This window comes from Lycium barbarum, chromosome 8 (genome assembly GCF_019175385.1).
Source record: "Lycium barbarum isolate Lr01 chromosome 8, ASM1917538v2, whole genome shotgun sequence".
NCBI classification, from domain to species: domain Eukaryota; kingdom Viridiplantae; phylum Streptophyta; class Magnoliopsida; order Solanales; family Solanaceae; genus Lycium; species Lycium barbarum.
Genome location: NC_083344.1, coordinates 33,205,118 through 33,222,362, shown reverse-complemented (window position 1 = coordinate 33,222,362; position 17,245 = coordinate 33,205,118). Strand labels below are relative to the sequence as shown.

General features: G+C 36.8%; 1 protein-coding gene and 1 non-coding gene across 3 annotated transcripts; both read left to right on the top strand.

Moving 5' to 3' along the window:
• Nucleotides 1-2,094: 2,094 nt before the first annotated feature.
• On the top strand, nucleotides 2,095-2,200 carry LOC132608480 (small nucleolar RNA R71). The gene has a single exon (XR_009570398.1). It is a non-coding gene; the product is annotated as a small nucleolar RNA R71 (small nucleolar RNA).
• A 2,476-nt stretch (nucleotides 2,201-4,676) lies between these two features.
• Nucleotides 4,677-7,620, top strand: LOC132605048 (single-stranded DNA-binding protein WHY2, mitochondrial). Of its 2 annotated transcripts, none has more exons than XM_060318355.1 (7): nucleotides 4,677-4,813; nucleotides 4,914-5,011; nucleotides 5,101-5,193; nucleotides 5,919-6,013; nucleotides 6,172-6,245; nucleotides 6,514-6,602; nucleotides 7,327-7,620. In XM_060318355.1, the coding sequence occupies exons 2-7, from the start codon at nucleotides 4,988-4,990 to the stop codon at nucleotides 7,441-7,443; spliced, it is 492 nt and encodes a 163-aa protein (XP_060174338.1). In that variant the 5' UTR covers nucleotides 4,677-4,813; nucleotides 4,914-4,987; the 3' UTR covers nucleotides 7,444-7,620. The 2 variants fall into 2 exon arrangements, with proteins under 2 accessions (XP_060174338.1, XP_060174339.1); XM_060318356.1 differs by having other exon boundaries at nucleotides 4,678-4,813; nucleotides 4,911-5,011.
• The last annotated feature ends 9,625 nt before the right edge of the window (nucleotides 7,621-17,245 follow it).

Genomic DNA, 17,245 nt, shown 5'->3' with positions numbered 1-17,245 from the left:
GTCAATAAGGCTGAACCAATCACCGGTAATGTATTGTCGGGACCAAGGAACTCATATTTCAGGTGAGATGGGAGTTGCTTAAGTTCCAACTTAGGCGGCTCAATGATTGAAGGCTTTGCTGGAGGAGTTGTTCTATTCTCGAGATCGAGACTCAGCTTCTTTGGGTGATATGTGTATGAGCCCAACCCAAAAAGTGAATTTACTGTCTCCTCATAACCTTCCATGTCTTCAGCATCGAAATTCATCAAAATACCAGCCAAGGCCTCACCCAAACTCTCTTCTTCCATCTTGAACTCCACTGCTTCATCAACAACATCGACAGAATCAATTACCGAAATACTCTTGTAAGCACTTGGTAAATTCATCCCTTTGCTAGCCTGAAAGGTCACTTCTTCATTGTTGACTTGAAACTTTATTTCATTTTTCTCAGAATCCATCAGCGCCCTCCCTGTAGCAAGGAAAGGTCTCCCCAAAATGATAGGAATGTCCCGATCAACAGCACAGTCAAGAATAACAAAATCAGCGGGCAACAGAAATTCACCAACCCGCACAATGACATCATCAACCACCCCAACAGGTCTTTTGATAGACCTATCAGCCATCTGCAACCTCATCGTAATCGGCCTTGGCATCCCCAAACCTGATTGTTTATATATAGCAAGGGGCATCAAATTTATACTCGCCCCATTATCACACAAAGCGCGAGCAAAATCGTGGTGCCCAATAGAACAAGGAATAGTGAACACCCCAGGATCTCCTTTTTTCTGAACAGTTGTAGTTGAAATGATGGAACTCACAGTGTGAGTCAAACTCACGGTGTCATGCTACACCGTTTTCTTCTTGGTCAGCAACTCCTTCAGATATTTTGCAAAACCGGGCATCTCCTTGACAGCTTCCAAGAAGGGAAAATTCAGAGATAACTGCTTCAGCTGATCATAAAACTTCTCAAACTTAGCATCTTCATTCTTCTTTACCAACCTCTGAGGAAAAGGAGGTTTAGATTTGAAAAGCTGTGTCAAAGGGCGAAGAGCCCCTTTTACAGCCTGCTTGCTAGTGTTATCAGCTTCTCTCACCATCTCTGGAATATCAGCAACCTTCTTGTCAGCAGGGATATCATCAGCAATAATAGGTGCGTCAGACTGCACCTCATTCTCTTCATCTATCGGCTCCAGAGCAATCACCTCTTCAGCAGCTCCCTGTATTGTTTTGCCACTTCTAGTAGTAATGGCAAACACATTGTTTAAACCGCCTCCCCCATTCTTTGGATTCGGGATGGTGTCACTTGGAAGTCCTCCCTTTTTCGGAGGGTGCTTCTCTCTAGAAATATCCCTCATCTGCGACTCAAGCTTCTGAATAGCCGCTGTATGAGAACCCACTGTTTGTGTCAACCCAGATAGAGTCCTCTCAGACTTCGATTGATTTGCCAGAATCTTCTCAGGCATTACTTCAACTTTCAAACTACCCTGCTCTGATGATTGCCCTTTCGGTGGTATATAAGGGTTGGAACTCTTGTTCCCAAAATTGTTGCTGTTGTTGTAGCTCCCTTGGTTCGCACCACCATAGTTATTGTTGTAGTTCCCAGAATTGTTGTAAGCACCTTGACCTTGCTGAGGTCTCCATTGATTCTGATTCTGATAGCCACCCTGGTAATTCTGTCTTTGATAACCCCCTTGAGAGTTATTAACATAGTTAGCATCTTCAACCTGCATAGGTGGCCCATCCAGGAACGGACCATCTTGAGCATGGTACATCCCTTTTGGTAAAACTGCATCTTCCTCACAAACATCTACCTTCTTGATTTGAGACTCATCAAACTTCTTCGTCAGCAAGGAAATATTTGTTGCAAGTTCTGCCAATGTTTGCTGGGTATCCTGATTCTCCTTCACTATATTCTGGAGCATAGCACTACCATACGGTACCACATCAGCATTGTTCGAGTGTCAAGCCTGATTATGAGTTGTCACCTTGTTAAGTATTATGGTCACTCGTCAGAAGGTCTTGTTCATAAAACACCCATCAGCTGCATTGTTAGCTACTGACTGTGTCACTGGATCTAACCCTCGGTAGAACTTCTCCATCAATATATTTTTCGGAAAACCATGATTTGGGATCTTCTGCAGATATTCTTTGAACCTCTCCCAAGCTTCATATAGTTGTTCCCCCGGTCGCTGCTTGAATTCATATATCTTGTCTCGAATCTCAGCCTTCTTACTAGGAGGATACCATTTTTTAAGAAAAACAGTAACCATCTCTGCCCATGAAGTAATTGAATTTCGGGGCAGCTTCTCGAACCATGTTCTTGCCTCTCCAGCTAAGGAATACTTGAATAGCCTCAACCGAATAGCATCTTGTGGAACATTGTTCTGGACGTGATTAGCACACACATCCACAAAATTCTGCAAATGACGTTGAGGGTCATTCTCGGTAGAGTTCCGAAAGTACCCCTCAAGTTTCAGCAGCTGGTAAAGAGATGAGTCAATTTTCACAGTAGATGCTCCAACTCGAGGTTGAACAATGGCAGATGCATAGTCCTCCTCTTGAACCAGTTCAGCAAAAATATTCTCATCATCAGATTCATCCGTTTGATTGTTCAACCGATTCACCTGATTACCCGCACGCTGATTTTGCTGATTTTGATTCATATCCACCTGGTTTACATAACGTAGCAAACAAGGTGTCATGGAATAAGCAAAAGACTTTAATCAAAGCAAACACTATTTAGTAATTTCAAAACCGTATTCCCCGGCAACGGCGCCAAAATTTGATACGCTCAAATTATACCTATAAATGGTATAACGCGGACGTTGTCAAATATAGTAACCCAACAAGATTGGGGTCGAATCCCACAGGGAATATGGTGTGAAAAGGGTACTAAAGTCGTAGATGCTAAGTTCTAGGTCTAATGTCTTAATCCGATAATGTGTAAAAGTTGGTTTTTCTATGACTAGTTGCTAAATTATTGCTTTGGTTAATATTTATGGTAAAAGAAACTAAGGCTGTGTCCCCGTTAGATAGAGTGTATAATCATGGGTATTGATCTTGATATACATGTAATGGATCATTATATGAATGCACTTAATCTCTATGTGAATCTCTACTATTTCCCAATAAATAGAGATTATATCTTTCTATGATTTTCCCAAATATAAGAAAGTGATTATGAAGAACGATTAATAATGTCAAGTAAATTCCTCTTATTCCTAAGTGAATTTATTAAACAAAGTTTAAAGCTTTGAGTTCTTGTTAATTATTCTTACCAACCCTAATTATTTTTCCAAATAAATTTAGGGTTTATGGCGTTAATCAATGTTTGCAACCATTAATTATGAATGAAGAATGAAGAATAACTAAACCCTAATAATCCATTATTTGTATATCAATCACATACCCAATCACAAAACACCCATCATTGGGTTCACAACCCTAGTAAGGGAATTTAGTTACTCATGACAAAGAACAAGAAATAAGAAATTGAAGAATCCATAATTTCTTACTTTGGAATAAAAAAGGAATTCGTAATACTTGAATTGATGTTTGAATCTTCAAAAACTAGAGAGAATTAATATTCTAAGTCAAGAGACAACAAAAATAATGAATGATCTCTATTAAAAACCCTACAAAGGCTATTTATAGGTTTTGGAATTACAGAAGTTTCAGATTTGCACTTTAGTCCCGTCATGGCGAAATACGGTCCGTAAATCACTTTACGGACCGTAAATTTGGTTTACGCCCAAGTTGGCTGCTCAGTTGTGTGCAACTTCCCCTTTTGAAATACGGACCGTAAAGTAGTTTACGGTCCGTAAACTGCATGGTCGTAATTCAACATCTAATACTTCGACTTCCTGCCAGATGCTCAACTGGTTAAATACGTGATGGAATACGGACCGTAAACTGAAATACGGTCCGTAAACCTAGCTCGTAAACCACCATCTTCTCAGCTTGACTTTCTGGTTCTGTTATCATTAAACACGACCATGGAATACGGCCCGTATTGTAGAATACGGACCGTAAACATCACTTTACGACCTAGTTCTGCACTTCAACTGTGATTGTGCCGAATCTGTTCCTTTACCTGAAAAACACTAAAAACCACGTAAAATCACATAGGCTTGCTTAAAAACAAGTAAAACTTAGAGTCAAAAAACATCGATTGTGGCGTAAAACCACGCCATATCAATTAACTGCTTAGCATGTTTAACTAAAGATTATCTTCAAATAAGAAAGGTCAGTATTGGTAGCAATGCTCACTGTGTGAAAGGCACATTGAGGACATTAACCACCTTTTCATCCATTGCCCATTCACCAAGCAAATCTGGGATCTCGTTTCCACAATTATTGGAGTAAATTGGATAGTTCTAAAGCTGACTTTGGAGTTTACTGCAGTGCTGGTGGCTATTGCAATTAGCACTAAGTACAGATGTATCTCTTTACTGTTGTTTTTTATTTTCCTGTAAAATGGCTATTGCAACATATTCCATAGCAACTTATTAGACATTTCGAGTTCTTTACACATGCAGCAGTGATGCTCTCTCTGTAAATATTCCTACAGCACTTCTTGATGCTGGATGCTCGATAAATTACCTTTAACAATATAGAAAACTGCTTAACATGCAGAGTGCGTATAATTTTTTTTAAACATAAAGTGACTAATAGAAAAAGAACCTTTCTAATGTGAAGCTTTTCTCTCTATACAATAGGAATCAGTTGTTGCATAAGAAATTGACTGGAGAGGGTGTCAAAGATTTTATTTGGTAGCGTGCCATCAACACTTCTGCAGGTTTTTCTAGTGTTAGACAGAATGTTGCGGCTGATGGTATGAAGAATTTTTTCAGATATTTATAAAGTCTCTATGTGATATTTACAATAGTCGGTGGTAATCTTGATGCTATTTTTGCCTTATTTCTTGATAGCAGGAAAATTGACAGGTCGCGTGTTTGCTCCCCACTCAGTATTTAAAGGCAAAGCAGCACTTTCTGCTGAACCTAGGATGCCCACATTTAATAAACTGGAAGTATGATCTTTGTTACCTTTTTAAATAGAATTACAAACTGGAGTTGCCTATCAAATTATGCTTCCACTCATCCATTCTTCTTATTATAGTCTGGAGGTGTTAAACTCAATCGTCGTGGTGTCATTATGTTGACATTCTGGCCATCTATTGGTGAGCGCAAATATGACTGGGAAAGGAGGCAGGTAATGTGTTTATGCGGTTCTCTCTTATAATTGAGCACCACCAGCATAATAGGAAACAAGTTTTGATTTTTATTTGTCCCAGAAAATCTTTTCGCATCACAGATGTTTAGGGATTCTCAAAAGTGTTACACTTGTGAATTTTTCTATATTTATGAGATTAAAAAAAAAAAAAAAAAAAAAAAAGAACATCCACTGGTGCCTAGCTTGCAAAGACTAGAGATGAGCAACTTATTTCCTTTTCATCCTCAATAGTTCCTCCCAGTCAACAGTCTTCAATTCTCTCTAATCAGTGCTGAAGCAAACTGAGATATTATTTTCTTCTTTTAGGGAGTTCCTATCGGCTTTTAATTCTCTTCAAGGCTGCAAAGTTTTTATTCTTCTTTCATGGTATGTGAGCAGAGTCCTAAGCTTATGAGAGAGGGTTGATTGGTCATGTTTAGATGCTTAGTACTTGGTCTTGTATGAGCCACTAACTTACAGGTTTATAATAAGCTTGAGAGGTGCTACTTTGACAACTAGGTGAAGAAATTGCATGTAAATTTCTTGTTAATGTTGTTTGGCTGCTTGGTTTTTCTTTAGACATATTAGTCATCTATAAGTCCATCTTTTTTAAATGTCCATCTGTATGCTACTTATAAATAAATATCCATCTCTATGTTTGTTGCACCACTCTCTCTTGCTCTTTCTTCTTGCACGTATCTGATCTCTGAATCAACACATTGCAGTTGTTTGCTTTATCAGCAACAGAGGTTGGATCATTGATAAGTATGGGGAACAGAGATTCTTGTGAATTCTTTCATGATCCTTCAATGCTGTCAAGGTTGATTTTCTCATACAGTTCTTGGCTAAGGACTGTCTTTAGTGTACACACACACACACTCTCTCTTTTTAGTACAGAATCCTTGCGTCCTACTTGTTATTAGTTTCTCTTTATTCAACCATTTTACTGTATATCTAAGCAGAGGTTATATGTTACAGTAATGCTGGTCAAGTTAGAAAGAGCTTGTCAATTAAGCCAAATGCTGATGGCAGTGGTTATTTCGTTTTGTTGAGTAAGTATCACTGTATATGTTCACCTTTTTTTATAAAATTTTGCTTTCAACCCATAAGATGCATCACAATGTGTTTTGTAATGGATAGCTGTCCATGTTAAGGATCGACGATATGCTTAAAGTAACCGTTTTCGCTACATGTCAAAAAAAATTATATATATGTTTTATCCTTTTCCTGTATGGCTTCTGGGTGTGTTTCATGATTTGGCAATCCATGTTATTAATGCTCATAACTAATTCCAACATTTGATTTTTGTCCTTTATGCAGGTGTCGTCAACAATAATCTCAAAACCAATGATCGGTTTACTGTTCCTGTTACTACTGCTGAGTTTGCTGTTATGCGAACGACTTTCAGTGTACGTTCTTCTAATATGTTTCTGTTGTGAAAGAAATTATGCTTCCATTTAATTACTTTGAGATGCTTCTATTGCCTTTTCTTATCCTAGCTCTGACTTCGTTAGTGAAATCTAATTGATGGTGGATGAACATTTTATATCAGGTAATGGAGCTGTAAGAAAGAAGTAAAACTGGTTGTCAGAACGTCCAATATCTATTGATTGTATTGTTTATAACAAAACGTTTAACCTTTAGCAGGAAATGGAAAAGCATACGATCTTTTAAATTTCGCAATAGATGTCATTGGAGTGAATGCAGTTGCTACTAGAATTTGCAACCATATTCTCAAAACTAAATTTTCGAACAAAGTTTTTTGTTTTTTGTGATGTTAGTAGAATTAGTCTATTTTTAGCTTCCTTTCTATATTATTCTAATCTCTGACTTGTAAGATTAAACTGCTTAGTGTTATTTCTTTTTTGTGCACCCACGAGGTTCCTTTTGAATTTTGGTATACATGTTGTACACAAGCATGTTTAGCCCTTCATCTAATAATTTCATTTTCATGAAAAAATGATTAAATTGCTTAGTGCTTACAATATGTGTACCTGCAGTTACATTGTTGTACAAAGTAATCATCAAGTAAAATTTACTATACTGTTGTGTGCGTTGTACAGATATTTCTCCAATGATTTGCCGCTTCATTTTGACTCATTGTCCGTTTATAATTTTGGTCTTCTAATGTAGTTTGCATTGCCTCACATTATGGGATGGGATCGCTTCACTAATCGGCCTTCAGAAAGCTTCTCTCAAAGTCCCACAAAAGTGGTTCCACAGCTTATGGAGGAGGAGTGGGATAGATGAGCGACTATGTTTATTGTGTAGTACTAGTCTCATTCCAAGATGAGCTATCTTCTCCTTTTAGATTCTATCAAAAGAGAAAATGTCGGAGAGAATAACCACCTGATCATATATGTATTAGCTAACTTTTCAGAAAGACTCAAAACATATTGGTTGTGAAAGGAACTTGTTTGCCTTGTTCTTTTCTTTTTGATTTGCAATGTAAACTTAAGAAGCATCTGTTTTTCTTGCATCACAGGTTGATTGTGTCGTATTGCTCCAGACTTCAAAATGTACTTTCAGAGTTGAAGATTTGGAGAGTACATCTTATTTAGTGTAAATCAAACAATCACATTCTGCTAAAATGGAGCAAATAATGATGAATTGAGAGCTCCAGACCAGCCTGTGACACATGTTACACCCCGTTTTAACCGGGGTTATAGTAGGAGTACAACATATTGGTGATTCCTATTTTGTTTTGTTTAAGGAGTCGCCACCTAATTAATTTAACGGTGAATTAGGACACCTAGATGTTAACTAAGGTAAAGTTAAAACTAAACCTCCGTTAATAGTCTGCTTAACCGATGTGATTCCAGGTAAGGGCTCTATATTATCCTAAAGGGAAGGGGTTTGGCATCCTTTAGAATCCGTTAACTACGGTTGTCCGGCCAAACTTAGGTTAATTAATTTAGATTAAATATAATGCTTAAATCTTAAGAAAATAGGTTGTAAATGTTATTAAGGTTTGAAAGGAAAACATAGTGATGTTATTTAAACTAAATGTTGTTAAGCTTATAAAACTTATAAATGTTGTTAAGCTTTAAATAAAACTTTTATTTTAAAAATGAAACTTGCAAAATATAATGATTTGCATATGGATAGAAGCTTTTTAAGAGAAAACCTAGCCAATTTAACTTGGAATAAAATGACATTATATGAATATAGTGGTATAAGAAATCTAGACTTGTTATGAATAGAATGCAAGAGGAGGTGAATTTTCTTTCTCTTTTTATTAACCTATTTACCTATATTCGGCTAGGAATATGTATAATTGAATTGATCTTGAAAATAATATTTATAAAATATACTTGAGTTTATATTTGCGTATTAGTGACGCTTTAGAAAATGTATATGATAGTAAGAATAAAATATGATTCCATTAACTCAAAATACATCGTTATGCTATTTGCAAATTAATAAGTAAAATAAATATTAGATGCTATAAATAGTTTTGACATAAAAGAAAAATGAAGCTTATGGAATTAACTGGTCTTTCTTAAGTTAACTACCCTTTCACTAAAACTAAGTCTCATATTAATCTAGTAAGGTTCATTTGGCTAAAGAAACAAACAAGTAAAGTGTTAGTTGCGCAAATACAAATCAAATACATGAAATGAAATAAAGGAGCAAATGATATTAAAATGGGCTCAGCCCACTTTAGGACTGGTGAGAAACTGTTCACGCTATTGGGCCTTAGCCCAGAATTTCCGTTTCTTTTGTTTTGCTGCGGACTGGCTGGACGCGGAAAAGATTTCGTTGGGCTTTTAGCCCAACACCGAATGTGGAAGAAGAACGAGTCCCCCGGACTCGTGTGCGATAGTCATGCATAAAAAAAAATGAAAGAAAAAGAATTAATATATAATCGATGAATAAAACTAAACATACATAATGTAAACTCAAAAGAAGGACAGATTAATAACTCACATTAACTCATATACGTACTATGTATATCTAGTATATTCCATGTATACATATTCATAGGGAACATAGAAGTAATCTGTCCACTACTTAATGACCTTTAATTAATCAGTGAACTGCTTATAGTTAAATATATTGACGTTTTCTAAGCTAACAGTAAGAAAAGAGGTTAAACAAGTGCAGCAGCCCAATAATGTATCCAAGTGACAAAAGAAATGAATAAAGTAAGCCTAAAATAAATGGAGCAGTTTCAGTTTGGTCACGGGCAGAGATGGCTTAAAACAATATGAAGCAAGAAGAGATAAGATGTGGTCAAAAGGAATCATCTTTCACATCTGAAGACAGTGTAATGCAAACAGTGCAGGATCACCATTTTGGTTCATGATAAACATTTCATTCACAACTATAAAGAAGGCATAAATGGACATAATTCATGAACACATTTTAGGCTAAGGTGACACTTAGATATGGGAATGCAAAAGCAAGCATGAGGCGATGACAAACATGGTAAATGGAGGTGTCTAGTATCCTTTTCAGTAAGCAGAAACAGTATCCAGGAATGCAAAAAGGCAAGCATCCAACAAGCCCAAAAAACTGGAAGTTTACTGTCGAATGAAATTAAACTTAAACCTAAAGAGTCATCTGCCATCAGAAATAAGTTGACAAGGATTTCAGAGATCAAAAGAGAATAATGGTTGGCCGTGTTAAACTAAGCATCACACAATTTCATCTCCAAAAGGTTCAACAAACTGTTTCTTGACAAAGCAGGATTCTGGGATTTGAGATGCACTTAGTTCTAAAATGTAGTGACTGTTCGTTTGAGCAGCACGGAAGACTTAGAGAAAACCAACTAATAACACATAAAGGAGATAGCCCAAAGAAGCAAACCATTATGAACCAGGTCCAACTTAATACCAATGTGATGCACAAACTAATAATCCAAAGCCCACATAAAGGCCAAACACAAGCTCAGGATTTTAGTTAAACTCAGTAACATCAGTCTTTTTCTTATTTCAAATATGCATCATGCTTATCCCAGCAAACACACTCTAATAGAATCAAGCTAATTCAGAACCCCACCTTGGAACTGTACCTTCTATCTTTTAGACTCAAATAGAGAAACAAACATACGGCAAGACATCTTAAACATGCTTTATATACACGCCAAATACAGTTTCAGCTAAGAAAAGAAATTTATAGTTTTGCAGGCATATACTATAATGCAACAGTTTGAGTCATGTTGATACCAATAGGACAAAAGCCTCTTATTCCTCAAAGAAGAGAACTTGGATAGACAGGATCTCTTAGTATTTTCAAAGACTCAACTCGACACACTTATAGCAACATGTGTTTTATGGGGCACATACAGGTCAAAACGTTCTAACAGAGTTATATGGGAGCCTAGCCACAAAGTTATATACGAGACAGATTAACTAGAAACACTCAGATAAAACACACAAAAACATGTACAAAATTTTAATAGCCAAGCTTATCCCTTACTAACACACAAGTCTTTTGATTTCAAGGCTATTTCTTAATTGACAAGTTGTGCTACTAAGTGTTAACCTCAGTGTCTCCACTTCGGTTAAAGCAGGACCAAACAGAATTCAGCAACCAACGTCGACATGTTGTATAATCACTTTATCGTATTTAAATCTAAGCAGATTACATTCGTCGCAGGGTACATTACTTAAACAAATAGAGTAAAGAGGGATAGTTCAGAACTGTTTTAACCATATATACAATACACCTAAAATATACATATCAAGGTGTGTATATCTGGTGTATATCGAATGTATATCTTCTTCTTATCTTGTTAACCCACTGTATATCCTATGTATATTCGGTTTTGAGTGTGTCCTGAATCTTGGAAATTCAGTCTTAAACATCCGAACTACAATAGACATCCTTCAAATTCGATTAACGATTGATATCCCACCCTAACAGATCCCAAACATCAAACAAATAACGCGACGACAAAGAAACTACATAACCACTAAACATATAGCTAAATAAACTAAAATCTTAACCAAAATAGAAATTAAAGACTATGAGTAGTAAATGTATCGAGGTTTACCTCTTTTGTGTGCAGCGAAGTGAGGCGCGGAGTCTCGATTTATCCTCAAACACCACTAAATCCGAACTTGCGCGCGCTCGGATTCAAACAAATATTAAAGCAAAACAGAAGAGAATTTAATGCTTGAGACGATAGCTAGAAAATGAAAAACTTATATTTTAAAGGGAACCTCGTGCGATTAGGGACTGGTATTTTTAGAGGTATTCGAAGCTGAAGAACTCAATATTTTGGGGATTTTTGTGACTGAAAAAGAAGACCTAGTTCTTGGGGGATTTCATGACTCAAAAAAACCGACCCCTTTCAACTGACTTGGAAAAATTATTTATAGGGCGAACTAGGGTTTGTTTGAGAGGAGCGTGGACAGAGGAACGTGGGGGTGGCAGAGGAGTGGGGAACAGGAGGAGGTGGAGAGGACAGTGGCGTGGGGGAGACAAACGGAAGTGGGGGGACAGGAGAAGGTGGAGGTGAGCGGGAGAGAAGAGAGTGAGGGAGGCGGCTGAGTCGAAGGAAAGGGAAAGAGAAGAGAAAGAGAAAAAGGGGGGGGGGGGGGGATTTAGGTTTAGGAAAGAGATTGGGCCGTCCGAGTCGGGTCGATGGTGTGGGCTGGACCGGGTTTAATGGGTAATGGGCTGGGCAAAATTAAAAGAATGGGCTGGTCCGAAATGTTGGTTAATTATTTGGGCTGGGGTGAATTAAAATGTGTAGTGGCTTATGAAAATTGTTTTTGGGTTAATCCGAAAATGTTGGAGGTGAATTGGGCTTGTATTTGAACTAATAATAATAACAATAATAATAATAATAATAATAATAATAATAATAATAATAATAATAATAGAATAATGAAACGCTGGTATTGATAAGAGGCTAATAATTATAGTAAAATATAAATATATTTTAATTTGCCGAAAATATTAGAAGCGTAAATAGGTATTTCGGAGGAGAGGCGGGACAAAATTGGGTGTCAACAACACAGCAATATGTATAAACGAGCTCGAACTGCAGTAGCTTGAATAGGTGATGTGCCATGTCTATTCATAGTGCAATTGAAGGGGACCTACATCTACTCTCTACGAGTAGATCAAGACCCCGAGTTTGTTTTATTAGGTGCGAGGACCCTTTCACTAATTTAGTGCTCAGAAGTTATTTGAGCGTCAAAATCAGCCCCCAAGTTTTAAAATAAGTATATATTTTCATCCAATCATTTAAAAAATTGATAACTTATCCAAGCTTCCAATCCAGCTCTCAAGTTTTTAAAAAATAATTTTGATCAAAAGTAAAAAAAAAAAAAAATCTAAAATTATATCTTTTACCTTATGAAAAAATATAAAATTATATTTTTCTCTCTCAACTCACTCCCACATTTTTTCCCCTACATCTGAAATACACTCCATTGAGAGTCATTGTTGGAGCTTGAGCTTCAAGCTTGAAACAAATGAGTTTTCGAAATATGATTCATTTAAGTGAATGTTATTGAGTTTTGTTGAGGATCTTTTAAGGAGTTCAAATCACACATTTTAGAGAATTTGGAGAAGATTTAAGGTGGTTTTGTGGAAAATTTTCAGATTTGAGCTTGACTATAGCCATTGTTGAAGTTTGAGCTTCAAGCTTGAAAAATAGGTTTTATGAAGGAGTAATTTATTTCAAATAGATGTTATTGGGTTTTGCTGGGGATCTTTTGAGGAGTCTAAGTCTCAAAGTTGAGGGAGTTTGGAGAAAATTTAAGGTGGTTTTGGGTAAAATTTTAGATTTGAACTTGAGGTAAAATTAATAAAAATAATAAAAATTTTGAGTTGATATTTGAAAGATAAAGATTCAAATTTGAATTTAAAGCTAACTATTTAAAAACAGATATTATCAAGATTTATAGGGCTCTATCCTGTATGACTTTGAATTGAAGTATCGTTTAATAGATAATGTAATAACAATATTAGTTTTCAAATTTAAATTAGTTAAAGATAAAGCTAAAATCAGCATTTTATTTAAATTTAAACAGTAGTTTGATCTAGAATTTGACACATGATGGAGTTCTCATAAATTTTCAACAAAGAATAATAGAAAAACACTTTCGAATGAAATATTAATTCAAAAAAATTTCAACAAATATAGTGAGACTAAATTATTATAAGTAGATTATAGTTTCAACATTTAAAAGATGTTTTTACTATCTTGAGGATCCGTACGTAAGTAGAGGGGAAAAGCATGTACTATTTTTTAACTTTAAACCAAATCAACCCAAATTTTAGCTAATTATAGTAATCTTTCACGTAAAAGTGACGTGCAATTCAAAAATGATAATCGTAAACATGTATGTTTGCTTCTTTTGGATAACAACTGTTACAGTATCACTGTGGGGGAAAGATGTACTATTTTGAATTGATTTGAAAGATATTGCATAGAGATTAAAAAAAAGTTGAATTTAATTTTAATTGAAAGATAAAACATATCTTATTTGAGATTAAAAAATCCAACTGTTGCAGGCTGTGCGTCCATCAAACAGTATATATGAGGGACCTGGTTGTGTACCAGTTCCCTTATGCAATGCAGTACAAGAATCAACACAAGATTTTTATGTGGAAAACTCCTTGCTCAAGGGATTAAAAACCACGACCTACCCCAATAAGATTTCAACTCCACTAACGGAGCAACTCAGGTTACAACTCTATCGTAAGCTAGGAATTAACTCTCATAATCCCTCACTCTTATAATAACGCTTATGCAACCCTCACACTTGACTACCCGTAGCCAAGCACACTAATACACCTAGACTCACCCTAGCCTAGTGTACCACTCAAAGGCATCCTTTGAGAATTTCAGCACAGTGACTAACTCTAGCCACACACTAATACAACTAAGCTAACTCTAGCCTGGTGTACCACTCAAAAGCTTGTGGAAGCAACCTTGAGAATTTAGAACACCTACAAATAGCTTCTTTTTATGGAAGAGTAGGTTTACAGTTTAAGCACAAAAAAGCAAAGACTCAACAACCTAAGGACCTAAAACATCTTCAGTTCTGGACCTAGTTCTTCGGGTTGTTGTGGCTCTGTTCTTGAGGAACACCTTGAAAGGTGGAGACTTGCACTTTGAATGGAGCAATTTTCGGACTATGCAAGAATGAGTCTTCTCTTAGAAGATGATGTCTTTATATGCACGGAGAGAGAGAGAGAGAGTAGAGATGACCACTCATGAAATCTGGACTTGAGAATTTCAGCACAGTGACTAACTCTAGCCACACACTAATACAACTAGCTAACTCTAGCCTAGTGTACCACTCAAGAGCTTGTGGAAGCAACCTTGAGAATTTAGAACACCTACAAACAACTTCTTTTTATGGAAGAGTAAGTTTACAGTTTAAGCACAAAAGAGCAAAGACTCAACAACCTAAGGACCTAAAACATCTTCAGTTCTGGACCTAGTTCTTCGGGTTGTTGTGGCTCTGTTCTTGAGGAACACCTTGAAAGGTGGAGACTTGTACCTTGAATGGAGAAATTTTCAGATTGTGCAAGAATGAGTCTTCTCTTGAAAGATGATGTCTTTATATGCACGTAGAGAGAGAGAGAGAGAGAGAGAGAGAGTAGAGATGACCACTCATGAAATCTGGACCGTTTATCAATCGGCCTTGCTGAGGTACTACTGTACAACTGCATTGTACTTTTCAGCCGCTAACTTTACAGCTGTGGATTTGGACTTTCAGCTTCAGTGACCAGGACCTTTGTCTGGAGGAACCTGGTTTCACATCTGTTCTTCGAACAAGTTGTAAGTACTGGATACATTGTCAATAGCTCTACAGCTGCATTGTTGGTTGAGCAGGCTGGAGACCTGATCCCATCTGGTCCTTCGGAATAAACATATCTGGTCTCTCATATATGAGCAAATCCTACAGGCATCTGATTCTTCAAAGAGTATTTTAGATAAGCAGCATATGAGATATCATAAGGTTAACCAAGTTCAGACATGTGAACCTAATTGTATATGGTTCCTTAGGGTTTGTCATGTCATCAAAACATGTCATGACATATCAATTTCCTCCTTTTTGATGATGATAAACTCATAGACAAAGTTCCCCCTGAGAACCAGATTCCCACCTGTTTCCCCTGCGGATCAGACCTTGCTTGGAGTCCTCTTGCTCTTTTTCACTGTTCCCCCTATCTTTTCACATGCCTCTCTATACATATCACATGTCTCTCCCACATGTATCGATTAGTTTCGTGAGACTGTGAGATGTATGGAGAGGTGTTACACCTCAGAAAAATCCTCCATTGTTGTCCAAGTGAATGGGCCCGCCAGGAGTACGAGTATCCGATGTTTTCATGAGTAAGAAATAACATTTGACGACCCTAAGTAAGATTCCGAAGGCAATTGCAATAAGAGAGAGGTTATGCTCCACAATGACTAATTAACGATTTTGGAAATGTGAAAGTTGCAGGTTTGCATTCTGGCCAGTTGGTCGTAAAATGAAACACGGGCCGTAAAGTGGTATACGGTCCGTAAACTGCCATGTCGTATTTTGGCTTCCAAAACTTCAACTTTCTGCCAAATGAGCAAATGGTTAAATACGACCCAAAATACAGACCGTAAAGTGGTTTACGGCCCGTAAACTGTGTCCGTAAACCACCACGTCTCAGCCTGAGTTTCTGGTTCTGATATGATTAAACATGACCGCGAAGGACGGTCCGTAAACTGGAATACGGACCGTAAACCAAGTTTACGACCACTGTGCTGTTCATTTAAGATCAGATTTTGGGTTATTAAATAAGGGATCCAAGTTTATTATTTCACTTCCACCTTTCATCCCTTCTCTCTAAAACATCTCTCTACATTTATTCCACAAGATTTCAAGGATTATTAGTCATCAACAACACAATCAAGTGAATCAAGTGTAAGGAAACCCATTAAGATCATTCAAGTCAAGAAAATCTTATTGAAGGAAAACTAGGGTTTTTGCTCAAGGGGAGTATTTCGACCAAGGCTCGTTCCTACAACATCTAAGGTAAGATTTATGGTATATATATGTTGTTTAAGGTATTTGAGAGTTAAAATGCTTGGACATTAGATGAGTATAGAAAAATGGGTCATGAATGATGAATAGTGACATTTTGAGAAATAGTTTGAATTGAGTTATGAGTCTTGATGTATTGTGATGTAAATGTGTTATAAATGATGTTGAGAACATGAGATGAGCAATGTACGTGAATGGACATAGTTGTGTGTTATAGCCATGGATATGAGTAATTGAAAGTAAGTCTACAAATGTGGATGAATAATGATTATTGTTATGGTATTGTGAATGCATTATTGACGTTTGGGAGTTGATATACGCTATGGAGGAATGTCGTATAAATAAAGGAGATGCTGTCCGATTTTCTCTAGCTTTAGCCATGTGTGCTATTTGTCGATTCTAACGATAGTATGACTTTAATGAAGGTATAAACACAACCGTTGAAAGAGAACGTGCAAGTGGTAAATAGTCGAACAAAAAGGTATGTAGGGCTAACCCTTCTTTCATAAGGCATGGTTCTTTGGCCAAACATCTAAATCTTATACGAGCTTATGATATTCTCCAAATGCTTCTATCTTCAAAGCTACTGAGCTTATGATTCTCAATATGCTACGATTGTACTAGTTCCTCGTATAACGAGTAAGCCTATAAAGATAGATGTGACGAATGATGATAATAGCGATAACGATATCGATGACGATAATGATGACGATGATGATAATGATGTTAATAGTAAAGAGGCTTATGAGCCATGATGTATATGTATCTATGTACGACTATTAAGGAACCCCGAGCTTATGAGGCCGGGTAAGATATGTAAATAAGTATGTATATGATTACGTAACGCGCGCACACCTATGCAGATGGTACGGATAACCCTGACGCCTTGGTAGGGCCAGGTAGATGTAACCCTGAAGCCTTGGTAGGGCCAGGTATGAGCAACCTTGAGCCTTGGTTGGCCAAGTATGTATGAAACAACGATCCTACGTGGTCGGGTATGCTATGTAAATGCTATGTATATGATATGATTGTGTATATGACGCAAATATGAATAT

Coding starts and splice junctions, on each gene's coding strand:
- LOC132605048 (XM_060318355.1), top strand. CDS start 4,988: ATGCCCACATTTAATAAACTGGAA. Junction 5,194..5,918: donor ATGACTGGGAAAGGAGGCAG/GTAATGTGTTTA, acceptor AACACATTGCAG/TTGTTTGCTTTATCAGCAAC. Junction 6,246..6,513: donor TGGTTATTTCGTTTTGTTGA/GTAAGTATCACT, acceptor TCCTTTATGCAG/GTGTCGTCAACAATAATCTC.